This window comes from Tachypleus tridentatus, unplaced genomic scaffold, assembly GCF_004210375.1.
Source record: "Tachypleus tridentatus isolate NWPU-2018 unplaced genomic scaffold, ASM421037v1 Hic_cluster_2, whole genome shotgun sequence".
In the NCBI taxonomy this organism is placed as follows: Eukaryota; Metazoa; Arthropoda; class Merostomata; order Xiphosura; family Limulidae; genus Tachypleus; species Tachypleus tridentatus.
This window is the reverse complement of record NW_027467782.1, coordinates 37,154,515-37,176,255: the sequence shown is the minus strand read 5'-3', so window position 1 is coordinate 37,176,255 and position 21,741 is coordinate 37,154,515. Positions and strand designations below refer to the sequence as shown.

The window sequence follows — 21,741 nt, the reverse complement described above, 5'->3', positions numbered from 1 at the left end:
TGTACAAGTGTTTGTTAGAAAAGGCAACACAAATAATTCTCTCAGTGGCACACTTTGCTAAATTGCTAATTATCAATAACTTTTACTACCACTACCTGTTTAAAATTGCAATAGCTATATGAAAGAGTAATATATGCAGTGGTAATAAATACTGAATATGTACTTGTGACTTTTGCTAAGTACAAAAAACAGTAGAAAGAATTACCGATGTGATATTGAATAGTAGCATCTGTTATGGTAATCATCCAGTGTCAAACAGCTGTTGAAATGTTGCCAAGGAAATAAATTTGAGTAATGATGAACAACAGTGGCTTGAATAACAATATCCATCATCAGAATCGCCTAATTTTGTTGTATCTGTTTCCAATAAAACACTAGAAAATGCACAAGCTGTAGTTTCCAACTAATGCACATACTAGTAAAACACTGGATTTTTGATGGCTAAAAAATGAAGGACTCAGAAAATTTCACAGCATGACATAATTAAGGATGGGAAGTAAGTTCAAAAGTACTGTCAGTTTCTTGCAGAAATCTCAGTGGAGTCCTGTAACAAAATAAATATCATTTGAAATAATTTTATAGTGGAATCAAAATGATTAATTGTGGCTTGAGTTAAGCTGTCAGCAATAGATCTACAGTTTTGTTTGCTTACATTTTTTTTGTGATCTCTATTTGTGGATTTTAAATACCTAGTTTTAATTATCTGCTATGTTGACTTTTTTTTAGTGCACAACAATGAGAAAATATGTGTTTAGAGTGAGACACGACCCCCACTAGGCACGTATAAAATTATTCCAGTAGGAAAACAGCCCTTTCAAATAAAACAAGTGTGTTTAAAACGTCTCTTTAAATAAAGATTTGTGTCTTTTGAAGTAATTATTTATCAAGGTTTTGTGACTTGTTTAACGTGAGTCCAATATGAAAGCAGTCACTCGGAACAACGTTGTATCTGTTATGCACTTATAACCACGTAAAGCATCTTTCACTGAAAATTAACTGATTTTTAAGTGAGCATTCCATACAGCATATCTTTCTATGTTGTGGTTGAAAATGCTCAGTCGATTTTGCTGTAGTTTTGTGTAACAATAACATGAATAAAAATAACACGATTAAGTAAGGAAATTTTAACTTTGTCTCAACAATCATGTATTTTGCTTATTATCAATCTTTTGGTGGTCCAGTCTATTTACAAGAAAAGTTTTCAGTGGTGTTTCAAGAATGAGTCTACTTTTAAAGGTTTTTTCCCAAATGATCAGAGATTACTCAAAGGCTTAAAAGAGACATCCCAGTACCACAGGTGGTACTGTTTTAGAGTAAGGCTGCATTCTTAAATTAAGATGACTTATAACTTCATGGTCATTGATTTTTGGTTCTATGTTTAAAGAAAAATTGTTTTTAAAAGATGCATTTTGTAAACTTGGGAGGATTTTTTATTATTTTCAGTGAATCCAGTTTCCAATTTTTTTGCAGTATGGTATACAAAACAGTTATTTCTCATAATTGTCTCCACGGATAGGTGTACTGTATTTCAAGATGGCTGGTATGGATATTAAAACTCTTATTAAAATAAATTAGAAAACAATGTTTCACCTTCTTAGGAATCTCAGGCCTTCAGGTTAAGAAAAGTTTTAATACCCATACCAGCCATCTTGAGATACATTTTACTTGATGTGGGTTCCTCATCATCATGAAAGAGATATAGTTTTTCTGTTGCTTCACCTTCTTCCAAACTCTTTTCAGTCGATTGCCATACCTACATATCTTGGCAGATTATCTTGAAACTTGGTAGGGTCATACTTTGATCCAGTATGTCCAGTAAGTATTTTCATTTTTTATTTAGGCTTTTTTTAAGGGGTCAGATGCCAAACAACCCAAAATATATATTTTGGGCTCTTGTGGTTATATTTACAGCAGTCTGGAAGTCAACTGGCACAAATGTAAATATTCATGAGCTCAATGCAATGACAAACAAAAATAGCTAGATTTGCCCATTTTGAATCTTTTTTTTTTACTTTTTTTTTTGGGGGGGAGGCAGGAAGAGATCTGAAAAAAAGCACAATTTAGATATTTGTTGATCATTTACTCAGCCATATTTTGACCAATTTACATGGTAGCTGGTAGAAAGATATTTTTGTACAGGTCCCAAACATTGACAAACAAAAATTGCAAAATTGCCCATTTTAGTAATTATAAAATGGGTTAAGATGCTACAGAAAAGCATAACTTTAGAGTTGTTTGATCAGTTGCAGATTTCATGGTTTTGTTTTATCATATCCTGCAAAACAATTTGCTGCCTAGAAAATCTAGGCAAAGACTTAGTGAACCACTCCATAAAGGACAAATAACCTCCAACTGTGTGAAGAAATCTGGACTTTAACTGCCAGACTCCAGTTATAGTTTGCTACAGCAAAGTGTTTTTTTATAAGTTCCCTAAAACTATTTTAAATTTACATACATATTCTGTGTTACAGTAGGTCTTGATGCAGTGATTCTTTATAGACTTAAATTATGTTTTGTTCTTTAGGTAACAATAGCTATTGCTGCTGTGGTTGGTGTGATTGTTTACAGAATATCCATTCAAACTGTTCTGTACTTCACATTGAGTGACAATCAGACACTAACCAGCATGGTATCTCTTACTACCTCTGTGACAGCTGCACTGTTGAACCTTGTATGCATCATGACCTTTAACCTGGTAGGTCACTTAAATGAGAAACATTAGGGATATGAAATTCACCTATTTCTAGTTGTGTAAAATGTACTTTTTATGGCTTTATTGAAGATGATATGGATCAAATACCTGCTTATAGTGATATGTGTATATAAGAGTGTGTGTGTATATATGTATATATATGTATCAAGTACCTGTTTAAAGTGGCACGTGTGTGTATATATGTATATAGTTGTATGTAAGCATATTAGTTTTGTTGTTTATTTATTTTTTACTTTGATTTCTTAATGACTAAAAGGAAATGTTATATGTAATTACTTGTAATTTTTTAAGGTCGTTTCTTGTTTTCTTTTCAGCTGTAAATAATGTAATGTTTTTTTTCATGTTTGTATTTTCAAGAATGAAATTAATATAGCTTGGAATTTTTTTATGAATGCACCAAAATAACCATAAGAAAATCTTTATATTTTGCGTGCCAGAGATTATTAAAATAATGACAAACCCTCAGTATTTAAGTTCAGATGCAAGTAACACTACTATATATTTGTTTTGTAAGATCTTCAGTAGTACTTTTCAGTTTTGGCCATTTCAGCCATGGGGGCATTATAATATGACAGTCAATCCACACTATTCATTGGTAAAAGAGTAGCCTCAGGTGTGGCTGTGAATGGTGATGACTAACTGCCTTCCCTCTAGTCTTATGCTGCTAAATTAAGGACGTCAAGTGCAGATAGCCTTTGTGTAACTTTGTGCAAACTTCAAAACAAACCAAACCAAATAACTTTTCAGTTTTTTATAAACACACCCATCATCATTGAGTGGTCAAATACTAGGCACAGGAATTAGTGTGCGTTGATCATGCATTTGTTCTTTTACCTTTGGGCTGGGCATGTATAAATTTGAATTAGAAAAACTTGATTTAAACTCCAAAATTACAAGCCAGAGTAAAAAAAACAAAAGAGAAAGAACACTTAACCAGGGATAAAATTACCATATTCATATCACACTGATATCTGAAACATTTTGGTATTGTTTCATTATTTGTATGCTAGGCCTAGTGGTCAGTGTTCTGAACTCTGAACCTGGGGGTTTATGGTTCTAATCCTGTTGCAGCAAAAATGCCCTTCAACCTTGAGATTATGTGAATGTTGTAAAAGTGATTGTCAAATCCTGTTATTTGATTAGAGTAACCAAAGAATTGGCAATAGGTGCCATTTCATAGTCTTATCAGTTTAAAGTTAGGGATGGCTAGTGTAGATGTTCTTTCTGAAACAACTGACTAACTATTAACCTTTTCTAGATTTATAGAAGAATAGCCACCTTCCTCACTGAATTGGGTGAGTTTTACTTGTTTCTAATTTTGGCAATTCCAAATGAACATAGGTTATTTTGTATGTTTTGTTCATCATTTTGAATAACAAAATTTAACCAGAATCTGACTGCAAAAGTTCTTATCCATATTTATTTTAGTGCTAGATAAATACTGTTGCAGTCACACAAAGTTTATCAGAATAATTTATACATCTTGAAAAAACATATACATTTTATTGGTGAATAAATCCAAATTATGCACACTTTTCAAAATAGAACTTATTTCTTTAAAAAATTAATTTATGCCACATTATGCATGTTATCTGAATTTTTAATTAACTTTTCTGTTTGTACAGAATGTATTAAAATAACATTAGAAAGTAATTATGTAAAAGTATATTGAACATCACTAACAGCACACTTTATCACTTTACCAGTCTTAGTTTTATTATTGATCATGTCTGAGTGTTTTGTTAAATAAACTAGTGGGTCAGTGTGAAACACAGTAAAGTATATTTAGTTGCAATACCATATAGTCTTGTGATCAAAGCAGTGAAAACTGTTCACATTGCTAACATATATATGCAGAAATACATGAAAAATTGTATAGTATTTATATAAATATATTTATGATAATTTTAAGGTTAGATGATTATTTGTAACTTTTAATTTGGTATTATGTATTTGATTTGATGACAGTTCATGATGAAGAACAGTAAATATCATATACAGTGTACAGGGATACTGAAAAGGAAAACTTGTAAATACACATTTTTAGAGGCAAGCACAATATGCAAGCAGTGCCATGGATATAGTATTTTTAGTCTTTACATAAACATCAACATGTTAATATGTAACTCAGATTGTCATCCTTTCTTGATTAGAAATACTTTTCCAGTGTGTTTTATATTTAGCATACAACAGACTTGTACATTCTACTAACAACTTGCAACATCTTGTGTAGATATCCATAATAAATTCAGAAATATAGTGAACATTCCATCTGTAATATGGCATTTGTCCAATAAACCGACCCCATGCATTTTATATTAAGGATATATGTGTGTTTCAACATAATTTTTTATAAACTTGTGTATGAAGGCTACTAATAAAATAAATTTTAAAATATGGAATTTTATTTTGAGATAAAATCATGTTACAATAAACAATAAAACATCTCTTGTTAATGCAGTCAATTGATGTAGAGATATTACATAAATTGGCTTCAGTACTGCATGTTATATATTTTAAAATTGTCAAAGATTACTAAAAATGTGTATAAAAATTACCATAAAAGATATTTCCACTGTAAAACTAGAATGTAAAGCTCTTTTTTTTCTGTTACAGTATGGAATGAAGTCAATCATTTTGATTTAAAATTAACTTGTGTTTCCTAATGATTTGGCTTGAGAAGTAGTTCGTGTTTGCTAATTCATGGAAACTAGTGTATCTAGACCACAACTGTCTTGATCAACAGTCATTGGTATCCTACTTCTGACAACAACAACAAAAAAATGGTGGAGGCTAAGATAAGGCTTAACATTTATTTAGATCATGGACAAATTAAGAACAATACGGAAAATTCGTCTTCAGTTCCTATGATTTGTATTTTATTATGACTTCCTCTCCCTCAATACAAAAATATTTGACCGTAGTATTTCTAATTACTCAAAACTACATTGCAGAAATATCTTTGCTCCGTGTGACAGCAGCAGAGTCACCTAAAAGCTGGACCTGAACCAGACGTAGAATGATATTTATAACTATGGAAAATAATGAATTTTGTAAATAAGAAATAATTCACTTTCAGACAGAAAGATATTTATACTCTAAAGATTTGATTTGAAGAATAGAACTTAATGTTTCACCTAAGAGCTCTAAAAACCTCTGACATGATGGATGTTAAATGAGGAGTTTAATAGTATTATCAATTGGTTGTCATTAGTGTTAAGGTAGTTTATCAAACATTTTTTATTTATGTCAACCTTTTTCTGTATGTTAATATTCTTTTGTAAAATAGTAAATACTGTTCTGAAATATTGTATATAGAAATACATCGCACTCAAAGTGATTATGAAAATAGTTTGACTTTGAAGATGTACATGTTGAAGTTTGTCAACTACTATTCATCAGTTTTTACATTGCATTTTTAAAGGAAGGTGAGTAATTTGTGTTAAAATATGAAATGAAAAAAAAGAAACAGTGAACTCAAAATAAATGGTACTAAAAGACAGCTGATAATACATAGTTATAAAAACTAATCTTTCAAGTTGTTTTGTAGACTAACTTATTACTGTTCATAGAAGTGTTTAAAAATCACATGTAACATGATTTTTGAAACATTTTAATGTCTGCATGTGTAGGTTGAAGTAGATTAAGTTGTTGAAGCAATGTGCTAAACTGTTGTATTTACCTTTATGTGTTCATTTTTTTCTACTTTTGTTGGTTTTTAGTTTTTAATACAAAGATATTATTACAATTCATATGTAAGAAAAATGTTTTAAGCAATAAAAACAAACTTGTAACACCATAATAAAGGGTATTCCCTTTCAAATTCAGATTATAGGTAACTAATCAAATATTGAAGCACATTATTTTTTGTTCATTAAAAATAAACTTAGCATTATGAGGGCCCTTTATTTATAAATATTGCAGATAAAATTAATGTTTTAGCTGAATAATATAATTTATTGATGTACAAGTCTAAATATAACAAGCTAAAATGTTTTTTACATTTATTGTGCTTACAGTGAATTAAATGGTCATGGAAATTTTAATAATAACTTATTGAAATGGCATAGAATTCTTTATTTTTTAAAAATGTCCTAAACTTGTACTTCTTACCCCAATGACACAGCAGTATGTCTGCAAACTTACATTGGTAGAAACTAGGTTTTGATACTGGTGGTGGGCAGAGTACAGATAACCCATTGTGTAGCTTTGTGCTTAATTACCCACAAACTTGTGGTTTTACCTTTGAGATTTTAGGAGACTTAAAATGAAAAAGGACAATGGAGAAAGTGTGAATAGTTCATCAATACAGAATTGACTTTTTTAGATTTTATTTTTATCTTTATGTTACATGTGAAGAAAGTTGTTTATGTTAAAATTTATCTTTTGATGCAACAGGTTTGTTGGGTATCCAGGACATTACAATTCATTGTTTGGATATCGACAAGAGGAAGTATGTATAACATTGTCAGTTTTTTTGTTTTATAAAAGTTCAGATGTTAAACTGTTATTTAAATTTTCTTTTGTACACAGTTTATTCATAGTACCGTATAATAATTCCAAAACATACTTAACATCTGTTGACATTGTAGCTATTTCTCAATATCCAGTGTCATTAGCTGCTCGGTCCAGTGGTTCTTTGAAGACATTGTGTCGGCTGGTATGTGGAATACTTCTATTACACTCCTATCTTTTGTTTACATGATCTGGCCAATTTCTCTTCTGATGGTGTCCCAGTACTTCCTGTATATTTTTTACCACATCTGCTAAGCTTTTACCAGAAATGAGTATTTTCCTCAATCATATACTCTTTTATTTTTTCAGGGTCCCTTTATTTTCATGGTATCTCATTCTGGGGTGAGTGCTTCTGAGGCAAGTATGCTTTCTCTTTTTGACTTGATACTAGCAACTACTTTCATTATAATTACTACCACCAGTATGCAACAGGTTCTGTCAAAATGAGGTGCCCTGTAAGATCATTTAGGCACCTACCAGATGATATTATCTTATTGTGGATTGCCACTCATGGACATTCATGAATACAGCTAAAAGGATCTTGCTAATCTTCATATTGAATAAATTGTGATTGATTTGCTTTGAAAAAAAATGTAGGGAACTTGATTCCCCTATTGCACAGTTTCCAGAGCTCTGTTTTTCAGGTCTCCCCAGTGCATTTTAGCACACCAGGCTGTATTAGTGAAGCTTGAGAATCTGTGGCAGACAAGAGGCTTTTCCACCAAAGTTTTTGAGTGTGTTCAACCACTCTTGGAGAAGAGGGCAAAGTCAGGGGTCCTCCTTCTAGGGTTTCTAGATGTTTTTTTTCATCTTTCAGAAAGAGTGGCTCCAGCCTTCCTGGGAACCTATTCATAAATTTGGTTCATATTTTGCATACAGTTATCTAGTTGGGGAGTGCAAAACCCTTCTCTTTGATCAGTGCCAGTTTTGGTTATCATTTATGGAGGTTGGTTCACTATATCATAATTTTGAAACTAAAGCAATTCCATTGTAAGTCCTTGGTTGAGTGCAGGTTCCACATGATTCCAGGGTTAAGTAGAATACACCTTATCCACTTGGTTAGAGACTGAAAACAAATGTTCATAATTCCTTACCAGATGAGTTCTGTTCATTTGTTGAGTATGACATATGGGATCCCATTATTCCTAGCCTCGGGTGTTACCTTTTGGACTTGTTAAGTGTTGCTTACTTTCGTGTCGTTATTCTGATGGTGCCAAATGCAACATTCTTTGGTTACATGTTGGTATCTAAAGTGTGTGTGTATATATACACATATAACATTGTGGTCTGATAACCATAGCCAGCAACATGGGATATAGGTACTACAACCCCTTAATTTCAACCCTGAGCCATAGAATCTTGGCTGTCTGGTCAGGGGTGGCCTACTTGATGATTATTCATATTCTGTTCTGCCTTTGATTTAGGAACAAAGCTCCAAGTGAAGAGCATATTTTTCATAGAGGTAGGGTGTAATTTCCACACTCTTGTACCACTTTTTCTCTTGGTACATTCCTGTTCTATACAAATGCTTTGTGTGTGGATCATGCCTGCACTGCCCCCTACACTTTTATCAATGTGAGATTCTAGCTAGAGTGTTGGTGGATGGTAAGTATTATTGGAAACAATTTTCAATTTAAGTAAAATGTTAACTTTTATTTTTAGATAACTTTAGAAAATAAGCCTTTGAGAGGCTTTTAATTTCTCAGTAATCTTGTAATTTTTAAGAAACTAAAACTGGAATGTAATTGTCACTTTTCTGTTCTTTAAGTCATAATAAATAACATCATGTTGTTGTTTGCAGTTTATTATTTATAAAATCCTACCTTTTTATTTACTTTTGCACTACCAAAATAATTAAGACAACTTGCCATTTTCAGACTTTCATTTATATCTCCTGGTAATATTGAAACATGAATGTTGTAAAGTGTCTTTAAAGTTGATATAGTCATGTGAAGATTGTATGCAAAATGGTGGTCAGTTGGCCAAAATGGCCATTAACTTAATTAACTTCTAAATACGTAAGGATATTATGAGTTAAGAATTTAAATAATAAGTTAAAAAGTAACTGAAACATTGAAGGGAATATTTTATTAATTATTGTGTTGTTTGTTCTTAGTTTAAGTTGAAATTTGCAAATAGGATTTGATTTTATACTGTATCTATAAAACTAAATATGTTCTATAATTAAGGACTTTTGTGATTTTCTTTTCCAATGTTCTTTTTTTAAGTTGTCTCTTAGACATATTCAAAAGAATTTTTGGTTTTTGAAATTTTATCCCAAGAAATTATAAGTATCCAGCATTGTCACTGTGTTGTAGAAACAACACTAAACATAAAGCATTGTAAAACTATCTCCAATTTGCACATATCATTCAGTGTTGCTCAGACCTGTGTTTAGGCCTGAGTTTTATTGCTACTAGCAGTAGTATAGATCTAGGCTTAGATAAGATCCAAGATCAGTAATAATTATTCATTTATACACAGACAAATGTAATTTAGATTAGAAAGTAACATACCTAAATTACTTCTTTCTTGTTCTAACAAACTGCATTTTGATATATGTACATAAGCTCCCACATGACCTTACTAACCAGCACTGTTTGAGGTAATCTACTTTACACAGACAACACTGATCTATGACCTACTTTATCAATATGTATATGCTCAATCTGAAACCTGGTTAGACAATGTTTTGCTCAATAACATAATAGCAATCAGTCAAATAACTATAAGAAGTCCTGTATTTGCACTGGTATTTGGGACCTGAAGTCATAAATTCATGGTAAAAAAACATGAAATCTTGATTTTTATTCAAAGAACACTTCCTGTTGGCTGGGAAAAAATAGCAATATTAACCCTTTTTCTGTAGACATTTTTTTCTGTGCATGTCTTAAGGTTTTAGTGAGTTACATTCAAAAGTTGATTAAAGTATTTTCTTTTCATGATATACTAATAAATAAACTCTGAAAACATAGCTCTTAATCCATATTTTAATAGTATACAAGTTTAAAGATTTTACTTTCAGAAGGCAATATTTAAAATAAAAAAACTAGAATTTTCTAGTGTAAGAATTGTAACATTTTCTCTCTAGGCCTTTTCTTCTCTAATTTATTTACCACCCCTCCAAGAAGTAGAAAATGAAATTTAATGTAAATCACTTATTATTATATAATTTCACTAAGGCATACTATAATTTTCATAGCGTTTGATATTATTTGGTTCCAGAGACATGAAATCAAATCTATCTTGCCACACCCACTTGTGACGTCCTCTTTATTAGAAATTACCAATAAGTGTTTAAGCCACTCAGTTCAGTATTACTTAAAAACCAATAGAAAGCCGTGGTTTTCATCTGTCAAGTGATTTATCATATTGCAATGTTTCCTGTAAATAAAATTCCATATTTTGCTTTCAATTTAACCTTGATTGCCATGGGAAATTATTGTTTAAAAATAGAAATATCTTTAGATCAGTTAGGTTAGATTGAGTAAAATAAGTACTACTGTTACTACTAATAATAATAGGCCTGGCATGGCCAGGTGGTTAAGGCACTCGACTCGTAAATTGAGGGTGGCGAGTTTGAATACCCGTCACACCAAACATGCTCGCCCTTTCAGCCGTGGGGTCGTTATAATGGTACAGTCAATCCCACTATTTGTTAGTGAAAGAGTTGGCACTGGATGGTGATGACAAGCTGCCTTCCCCCTAGTCTTGCACTGCTAAATTAGGGACAGCTAGTGCAGATAGCCCTTGTGTAGCTTTGCACAAAATTAAAATAAAACACACCAAAAACACACAAACAAAAAAACTAATAATAATAGTAATATTTTAAAAAATGTTCATGAGTAGCTCGTGCATAATGGAATTCAAAAGCATAGCAAGAGCTGCATATTTGTCACATGATTTACAACTTATTAAGGCATGAATAGTAATTAGTTAGGGGTTATAAAGGCAATAAAACAATAACATTTAACAATGTATACACATACACACACTATTATGAGCATAAAACTATTTAGTATAAACATAAGTAGTTTAATATCACAATTTAAAGTCATTCCAGACAGTCATTCTTCACTGCTTCATGGGTTACACCAGTAACAAGGATTTAGGTTTAGATATTACAGAAAAAGGTTTGAAATTTTTGAGACTAAGAAAAGTATTTTTAAGCTAAACATGGAAATCAACATTCAGACTAGCAAACAGAAATTCTCTATTTATTCATCTATACATATGTAAGTATTCACAGATACATTTTAGTGAAAATACTTCATCAAAAAATATAATCTTTGGTGTGCAAAAACTTTTATGTTTACTTAAAGCCTGCCAAATGATGTGAATACATTGTAATACTATAACAAGCACAGAATAATTGTTAGGTCAGTTCCTGGGATTGAGCCTGTCATGAGAAACTTAAACTATGAAGAATCAATCAAAGTTTTTCGTGTTAGTCGCACACATTCTTTAAATTTTGAGGTTTGAAACATTATTTTTTTGGACCATTTGATCCTGGGCAAGTTATTAGTGCTCTCACTCACTAACTTGTATCTTATTGTACTTTTCAGTCTTGTGTCCTTTCTGAGATATTTTTTAAAGTGGTATTGCCACAGTAATTTTGAAACTGTTTTTCTACATTTCTTTCTAGTGTGGAACAGGAGGGTGTTTGTTTGAACTCTCTTTGCAGTTAGCTATAATTGTGGCAGGGAAGCAGTTCATTAACGCCGTGGTGGAAATGGGTGTTCCGTAAGTTTTTTTAGTTAAAATAGACATTTATTGTAATAATTTCATGTAAGAACATTTTCTATGACAGTTGGCTCATTTTGAGATATTAAAACTGTTGTACTTTTTTTTTCAAAAAGTGATTTTGATATGTTCAAGATTCATAGTTTATTAATGTTCAGTCAAACATGTAGTATGTCAGATTGTATGTAAAAATTAAACTATTTATACATTCATGTCAACAACAAAAACTGATATTATTTTAAAACTAGGTAAAAATATTTTTGTATTTATCTAGATGGCTGTTACGGGCTTACAAGAAGTGGTCAGTGCATAAAAAGGGTCAGTGTGCTCATGAAAACCATGCACCCACTCAGTGGGAGAGTGACTACAACTTAATAAACCAGGAAGAACTGGGTCTTTTTTAGTGAATATCTTGAAATGGGTAAGGCTTAAGTTTAAAATAATGATGTGAAAATAATTACATTAATAGATACATATGTTCTACATAAAAAGTTGAACAGATTAAAATGGTACTTTTTCCATGTCTGTGAAAAAATGTTAGATCTTTAACAATGACCTTGTAGTTTGTACATCATTCAAGAGCCTTAAAATCAAGTTATTCTAATTGTAGTTAACTGAGTAACTGACTACTATGGAAATGAATGAAATATAATTATTTTAAGTATCTCCAACGTAGTTTAAAATACTTTTAGATATATAATGTATAATTAACAGTAAAGATGAAATGTGTGATATGATAATAATGTATGTGAAAAACGTAGTTGGAGCAGCATTTAGAATGTTTTTGATGATGTAGAAATGGATATGAATTGTGTTTATTGCTTAGCCTGAAGGGTTATAATGCTAAGATTAAACATTTGATTCCCGCTGTGGTTATGGGTCAAATTCCACATCGTACAACTTTGCATTTAACAAGAAACAAAGAAATTTTTTTTTAATGTTATGGGTTTCAGCTTGTTTTTCAGAACAGTTTAATGTATAGAGGAAACATTTATTGAATACCTGTAAAACAGCTACACCACCTCAATGATTAGTATTTTTTGGAACAGCCATTTTAAAGGTCCTTGTCTGTGTTTTAGTTTGTTTGTTTTTTAAATGAAATATTATTAATATGCTACTTGATTTTGATGTTAATGTTTCTGTCTTGACTTTCATGTTAAACTAGAAATTAAATCTCGTATTCAACCACCTTTAGACCTGAATCAACACCATAAGGTTAGAATTTCTGTGTAATAAAGTGTGATACTTCCAAGGAGTCACCACATGTATTATTGTTATTGTAGTCCACGAATTACATTAATACATTTAACTGTCTAAATCATAAAAACTTCCTCAAACATTAAATGTACAGTTCAATTAATAAACGTTTCTGTAATTTGTTCCCTTTTCCAGTGTTGCAGTTTGGATTTGTCACAATTTTTGTGGTTGCATTTCCTCTGGCACCATTATTTGCTTTACTAAACAACATCACAGAAATCAGGCTCGATGCTAGGAAGTTTATCACTTTCTTACGACGACCTGTTGCAGAAAGAGTTAAGAACATTGGTGAGTGCACAGTGTGGTGAATACAGCAAGCTGTTTAGTTTTAGTCTGTTAAGAAGAAAGTAAATTGACAATGTTACATATTTTTATTTCAGACAAGTCTCTGATTTATTATGTTACATACATTATGTATTATTGCTCTAAATAATCACTACTTTGAATTTAGTTGTTATTTAAATGTTAGTATGTATTAAAATATGATATTTCTCAAAAGATTGGCATGTACTGTTCTCTATTATGACTCAAATATATTAAAATATGCAAAAAGAAAAACGTCACAAATTATAATTATAGTTATTACAAATTAGGGTTTAGGTACAAGAGTTTTAGAAACAATACTGAGTTTTATATATAATCTAAAACCCGATATTTTATCGACAGTTCAGGCCCATAACAAGCAAATTCAATCCGAGTTGAGACTGTCACACATCACTTAAGCTGGCTATCTTGTATGGCTTTGCACTGATTACAAACTGACTTTTTCCAGGGATGCTATTTAATGTCCTTGTAGAAAAAATAATATCCCAAATTAATGTGTTGAAATTGAATGGTTTGTAATGTTCAAAATCTACTGCATACCTGGTTCCCAATTTTGTAGTTTTATGATTAATTGGTGTTAATCACAATAATAGCTTCTGAGGCCTATATCACACTGACTTTAACTGACTAATAATATTATTCCTGCTCTTGGGATGTTGGTTTATATAGTATATTGTGAGTTTCTAGAATATTCACCAAAGTTGGAAGATGCTAGTGTTTTCATAAAATAAATAAATATTAAATCTTACTCTTGAGATTCTTCTGCAAATTTCAAGAACAGATGGGACTTGTGCAATACACAGCCAACAATATACATCACATGCAAAAAGGAAAACTATATTGAAATAAATGTAGGTACTAAAACAAATGTATCATGGTAAATCTGTTAGAAATCACAGTCTGAAGCTCTTAAAATGTAGACAATAATGTTGTGATACCCAACTTCTTTGTGACATACAAACACTCTTCCATTAACTGAGTGAGGACTGTCATTAGTAAATAATAACAATCATTTGACAGTCATGTGTGAACCAATCAGTTGTAAGAAATATTTGGATTTTAGCCTTTCAGGTATTTTCGTTATGACATTTCTAGTTACCCAGATAGTGAAGTAATCTAATATTCATACTTTGAAGTTTGTTTTATTTGAAACCTCGATTTTTTTTTACACTAAATATACAGAGAAGAATTATTAGAGTTAATTAATAACTCCTGATTAGTCTTTAGTGATAAGTATTAATTCATAACTTAGCTGAGATATATATAATCCATTCTATACATGAATGTAATGTTAATGAAAGAGAATTGTTTTGTAAGCAAAAAAATAATAAAAAGATTAGACAGTAAAGTTATTGAAATATATTCCAGTTATCCTAATAGGTTGATTCTATTTTGATAGGAATATGGTACAGAATTCTTAATTCTGTTGGAAAGATTTCTGTCATCACAAATGTAAGTACAGAGAATTATGAGCAATGTTTGTACTTGTACTTAATACTAACTGTTAGTAATATCACATACATTGATTACAGTGATAAAGGAATACTTCATTCGCATGTATGATATTAGAGTGAGACACCTTAAGAATCATTATAAGTGAAATAAATTCTTTGCATTTCCTTTCAAATTTTATCTAAATTATGAAATTATTTTGAGAAACGTTTGATGTTTAAGGTGATTATTAAATTAATGTAATTAATGTTATAAGTATAGGTCAGTTCCAAAACTGTAACTTAATATGATCTCTTTTAGAATTTCTGTGTACTTGTGTTCTTTCTGCAGTGATTTTCTAAAGCACCTTTAGTGGGTTTATAAAATACATTGATGTGATTTCTTTTTGTGAGTCAGTTTACAAGTTTACACCTACTGACCATTGGTTGTTATTAATTAAAGACGAAATTTTGTGCATTGAAGAATTGTCATGGTGTTGATCTATCACAATTTTGATGTGATATAAAAACTTAATTGTTACTATTATGAAGAGACAGGAGTTTATAATGTATTACATATTGATGTCAATAGAAACAATAAATTGTTTTTTACCTTTCTGATCACTTGAAGTACAGTGTTTTACTTTATTTTGGAATTATATAGTATAATAATTCTATATAGTAAATTGATGTTCATTTAATATAAAAAGTAACAATGTCATAAGAAATTTAAGATGAAAGTGCTATTATTTTCTGTTCTATCAAGCATGGTTAGTGATGCAATAGACATTTAACACAGTGAATTTTATTATAATCCACAATGTCAAACCCAGTTAACTGTGTACTATGACGTTTACATTTGTGAATATTTTCTTCTACATTGTCCAATATACTTAATGGTGTGAAACTTAATAATGTTTGCTCTTACACAATCAAACTAAATAATATTACAGTATATTATTTAAGGTGAAAGAAAGTGTGTTATTTTCTGAACTGTTAATTCTATATTCTTACTTTTCAGGCACTAATTATTGCCTTTACATCAAGTTTTATAGAGGAGACATTTTATAAAGTTTTCATTTCACCAGATGGGTCACTGAATGGATTTCTGAACTTTACTCTGTCAGATTTCAACATCAGTGACTTTCCTGGTGATTTGAATATTCTTTCTGAACCTGACACCAGTGTGGAATACTGCAAGTAAGTGTTAATTTTGTTTTATTGTTTCAAATTAACAGAGCATAGAAAACAATGTATGTGTGATTAAGAACCAGTGTGGTGTCTCTTTAACCCTACTGACGTGAGACATCAAAGTGAACAAGTTACAACCGTTTTACGTAGATTCAAACTTTAACCCTATTGACATGGGATATCAAATTGTGCAAGGTACAACCATTTTATTGAGTTAGTTTCAAAGTTATCATCCATGAAAGTATTTTTCATCATTGCAACAACATTTTTACCACAATGAACCAGATTCAAGGCAGTTGAATGCAACATGGTACATTTGGCATGTATAAGTTGGTGGAAATGATGCCTAGCATCAAAGATAGATGGGTACAGATGATGTCTATCATGTTAAATGTATGGGTGGAAATGATGTCTAGCATGATCAGACATATTGGAAAAGATATCTGGTATGCGTAGATATTTCGATGAAGGTTATGTCTCGTATGCATAGACATATGGATTGAAATGATGTTTGGCATGTGCATATATAATGCTGTAGGTGATATCTAGCATGTGTAGATATATGGGTGGAGACAATAAAGGGTTGATTAAACTACTTAAAATAATACATATTATTAAACTTGGTACAACAAGATACTTTATAACTTAAATATTAGTATTACATAAGATTTAATTCTTAAGTTAAAAAATGAATATACTTCTCTACACAATCTGGTGATGCTCTGACTTTTCATTTACAAATATTTTTTTTTCTCTCCTCTTGTGAGGGTTTAAGATTGTTCAACCAATTAGAAACATATATATAGCAGATACTAACAACTCAGAATATAAAATTTCAACCCAAATGACAAATCCTTGTATTATCTTCTGTTTTTCAAGAAATTTGTGTAATTCTCATTTATATTGCTGTTGGACAATTGGTTGTATTTATATAACTAATAAAAGAGTGTATTCTATCCATAAATCAGGCAAGTTTCTTTTTTGTTTCGGCAGTCAAAGCCAATACTTCACGAAGCTAGCCTGATGGGTTTCGACAAAAAGTGTTGCTTTAAGTAGTAATTAATTTGTTTTTTGTTTTTTTATAATCCTAATTGTGGGTTAGTTAGAAATAAGTTGTTTTACAATTCTATTCAAGTGCATTATGCAATATTTTTAATGTAACATAATTATTCATAGTACTAAACAGAAATTTTATTATCCTTTATAAACATTAAAAATAATCACAAGAGATTTCATAACATTCACCATCAGTTTTATTTTTTATTCTGAAAGAAGTAACATTTGTACAAAACTTTAATACATTTTTCTCCGAGGAAGATGAAAGGATTGTTTCTAGATTCTGTTTTATGTGCAGTAAAAAAGTTATACATCTTCAAGAGAGAGAACTTTACTGATTTTATCTTCAGCAAAATTTGAATCAACTACATCGACTCTCTCAATGACTGTATTTCAGGATTGATACACAAATATTGTTTAAATAAAACACAATAGAATTTGAAGAGTAAACCCTTCGATGATGTTATTTCTTTTCTGTTGGTACAAATCTATTAATATTTCCCAGACATCAGAGCCACAAAATTCCAACAACATCTCCTCACTCAATAGGATTTCAAAGGAACTTTTTTGGAAGAAAACTATAGAATTAATTTCTAACAATTTGATATTGCTAACAAACTTGGATATTGCTGTTCATATAAGAGCACAAAATGTACTTAGCTGTTTAAGTTAGAAAGTTAACTTTATTTTAAAAAACTTGTCTGAGTACAGATAACAATTTTAAGGTATAGTTAAAATTTTATGAAATGCAAAACATCCACTATAAAATAAGTTGTTTAAAATGCTGGCTTCTATTTTAAGGTCATTTTATTTCATGGTTTCAGGTACCAAGACTATAGAGAGCCCCCAACAGCAAGCAACAAATATGAATATAAGACGTTATATTGGCAGCTGGCTACAGCTCGCTTGGTTTTCGTTTCTATTTTTGTGGTTGGAAACAATTTTTCAAATTATAGATCTTATTTTTGATTAAACTTAATTACATTTGCAGTTTATTTTTAGTTTATACTAAAATAAATCAATTAACAGTAGCTTTCACTTAAGGACATAAAATACAACCTTCTTTCTTCAAAAGATAGAATATTTTTAAATGTTAATTGTAGAACTAACCTGAGACTTTATTTAACCAAAGTTTTCAAAACAAAGTGTGAATAGCTTTTATTAAAACACCTTTTATTTGTAATTTAAATTTTTTTGAGGAAGCTAAATATATGTTTAGGTGTACATAAACCCACAGAACCAGTTGAGAATTGCTGTATTAAATTAACTTCAAGGGAGTTGGAAACTTTTTAACATTTACTGAGACTGAAAATGTATAAACATTATAACTATGTTCAGTTGTTTTTAATGAAGCAACATAAATAGAGTATAAAAGGTAATACATTTTAATACAGCCAGGACAATCCTAGAATGTTTTTAAAAGTTTCAGTAACATTTACTAAGTTATCCTTCACAAAATGGATTGATTAATCATTTTTGTTAATAAACTATCCTTTTTATTACCCAATTCTATAAGTGTTAGATTTTTTTGTGGCTTCTGTTCATCCAGTAGAATGTTTTTCTTATTATGTAGCACTGATACTGTTCTGAATGACTGTACATGCTCATTAGTAATTTAAGAAGACTTCATGATTTAATCATTGTTCATAAAGTTTTATAATCTGTATTGGTTAAACAGTGTTATGTAAAAGGATTATGTTTTAAAAAACTGCTCCAGTGAAACTTGTGTTTTTCCTTTTTTTAGTGTCTTGTATTCATCATGACAACTCTAATTTGTTGGTTAATACCAGACATTCCAAAGTCTGTGAAACTACAGATTAGACATGAAAATCACATCGTCAATGATGTGATTATTGAAGAAGAACTGAAAAGAGCAAAATATCTTGGAAGGAGGGAAACACCATGATTTTAGAACATCATTTCACAGATTGGTAATATTTAAAAATTTGAACAAGGCAGAGTTTTTTTTTCTGTTTAAGAGGTAAGTGAACAGGTTGATAATAACATCTAATCAAATATCTATGGTCAATGAAGTCCAACAGGGAATACAGTTTCCATACATATATGTGCCACAAGAACAAGTACGTTTTAAACTTTGCAAAAGTCTATGTTATTTAGAAAATTTCTTCTTTCACTTAACATTTGATATATTGCAACCTCAAAGGTCAAACCTTGTTAAATCTTAAACAAATTATTTATTTTTGTTTATATACTTAATGTTTACACCATCTTGGTGACAACAGTTTTAAACTGTCTTGTATTATAACATTGACGTTTTCTTTTGTTGAATGTTTATAAGTACTTAAAATCTTTCACGTATCTTTTAGAACAGGTGTCGGCAACCTTTTAGGTCTTGGGAGCCAATCTGAATTTAGAACAAGAATACTGCAGGAAATCAAAATAAACACTTATGTTACACACACACACACTTAATGAAATACTGTGTAAGTAAAACTAAAGAAAATGTAAATTGATTATTATATTTACAGTGTGTTCTTTTAATGACATTGGTGCTGTTACATAGTTTTGTTCCTTTCCCTGAAGTCTGTTTCACAATTTATTAAATGTAATTTCATATTCAGTTTTCTACTATTATTACTGAGCACGTTTTTTTTTTTTTTCTGACTTAGGAGAATCTCTGAATACACAGGTAGAACCAAACATTGTGAAGATGATACTATAGAAGTGGAAGACCATTCCAGAGTTGTAGAATGAAGTAATATGCCTGCTCCTGCACCTTGTTCAAGGTGACGTGCCATCAGAATTCTAAAGAACAAGACTTGAACAGTGTTAACAGATCAACAACAAATGCTACAATCTGTTCCAAATTGTTATCAACTTTGTGTATGAATCTCAAACTTGTGTTCAGAGTTTGTTTCAGAAACACCATTGTTAAGATAATGTTTACTCTTTGAACTGTTTTAGTGTCTCCACAATATTAAGTTCCAGTGTTTTAAAATAATGATAAATCAGGAATTAAAGTTTTTAATTTTTACACTGGTCATCACTTTTTAAATCATTGTTAAGTAGATTTAGTGAAAAAGAAGCTATGTTTTTAATAAAGATCTTGAACTAAATTTTGTTCAGAGGAAATTTATCTTAACCTTCCTTTCTTTAGTTCAAAATTTGTCATCTATATTGTTTTTATCAGTGTCAATATACGTTGGTTGTCAGTTGTTTTTTTTAAGTGTGCTGTCAAATTATCAACAGAAAAAAATTCTTGAAATGATTGTAACAAAGAGTACACTAAAGTTATTTGATTAACTCAAAGGAAAATTCTTTAAAGTTAATGAAAACTTCAGTTTATGAATTAGTACTTACTGTTATAAATGTGTGCATCATTGAAAAATAGTGAATATTCACCTAGATGTATTGGATACAACTTCAGTTTTTAACAGATTTGTGTTTAAGTATGTACTTGTCATAATCCTTTAATAATAATTTGAATTACTCGTTAGGGTGAATGAAAATTTTAAAGTAAATAAACACTAGTTTATTTGTTTCGAATATTTATGTAACAGCAACCGCCCCTAGATTTCAACTGATACACTAGAGGGAAGGAAGCTGCTCAATAACACCCACCGTCAACTCTCGGACTATTATAATTACATCACTTGACCGTCAGCTTTTAGACTATTATAATCAAATCACAAGGGCGCCAGCTCTTAGACTATTATAATTACATCATTTGACCATCTGTTTTCAGACTATTATAATCAAATCACTTGACTACCAACGCTTGGACTATTATGATTACATCATTTAACCATCACTCTTACGGTATACTGAAAACCACAAAGTGTTTGCGCGATTTGTTTCTGCAATGGGATGCGAACCACGAATCCACAATCCAACACGCTAAGTGCTAAATCACGTCCTGCCCAGAGAGAACGAGCGAGCCACATAAGAGTAAAAATGTACTTAAGTAAAGACAAATGTTGGAAGAGAATTCTTCTTTAGATACGGTGTGTTTTGTTTACATTTATATTGCATTAAAATATTGTAAATAAATTGCATGTATATCAAAACTTTGTGTTCTGATGTCATTTGTGTTATTTATACGATAAAACTTAAATCACCAATCTCATACACTGGCACAGTTTTCTTTATTCTTATACAAGACGGTAGAGTACGTTTTGACACCGGAAATCCGATAAATATCTTTAATGGTTTATGTGCAATATGTGTGTTTCACACGTCTCACGCTACTGTTTAAAAGAGCAATATTTAGAATGTGAAATTATATTGAAAATTGCTTCGGTCACGGATGACGTTATTCACAGTTCTTGCTCCTAAAGGACAAGAAAGGATGTTTAGTTACGTACAGGAGAAAGTTATTCGTCAAGAAGAAAATGATCGAAAATGTGAATTGATTGTCTACCGAGAAACCACGATAGCTCAGAAGAGAGTTTCAATATCAATAACAGTGGTTGTACACGCACGACACAACCTCGGACATGCGCATTTTATTTCACAGAAGATGTTTATCTTCTGTTTAATTACAAAAGCTTA

At 30.6% G+C, this 21,741-nt stretch overlaps 1 protein-coding gene across 1 annotated transcript; it reads left to right on the top strand.

The window, feature by feature from the left end:
- Positions 1-2,524: 2,524 nt before the first annotated feature.
- Positions 2,525-21,257, top strand: LOC143242945 (anoctamin-1-like). The gene is made up of 11 exons (XM_076486560.1): positions 2,525-2,695; positions 3,972-4,008; positions 7,112-7,166; positions 11,874-11,971; positions 12,246-12,392; positions 13,364-13,516; positions 14,952-15,004; positions 16,004-16,182; positions 18,054-18,159; positions 18,974-19,673; positions 19,860-21,257. Exons 5-10 carry the CDS (start codon positions 12,389-12,391, stop codon positions 19,133-19,135), a joined length of 657 nt encoding a protein of 218 aa, XP_076342675.1. The 5' UTR covers positions 2,525-2,695; positions 3,972-4,008; positions 7,112-7,166; positions 11,874-11,971; positions 12,246-12,388; the 3' UTR covers positions 19,136-19,673; positions 19,860-21,257.
- The last annotated feature ends 484 nt before the right edge of the window (positions 21,258-21,741 follow it).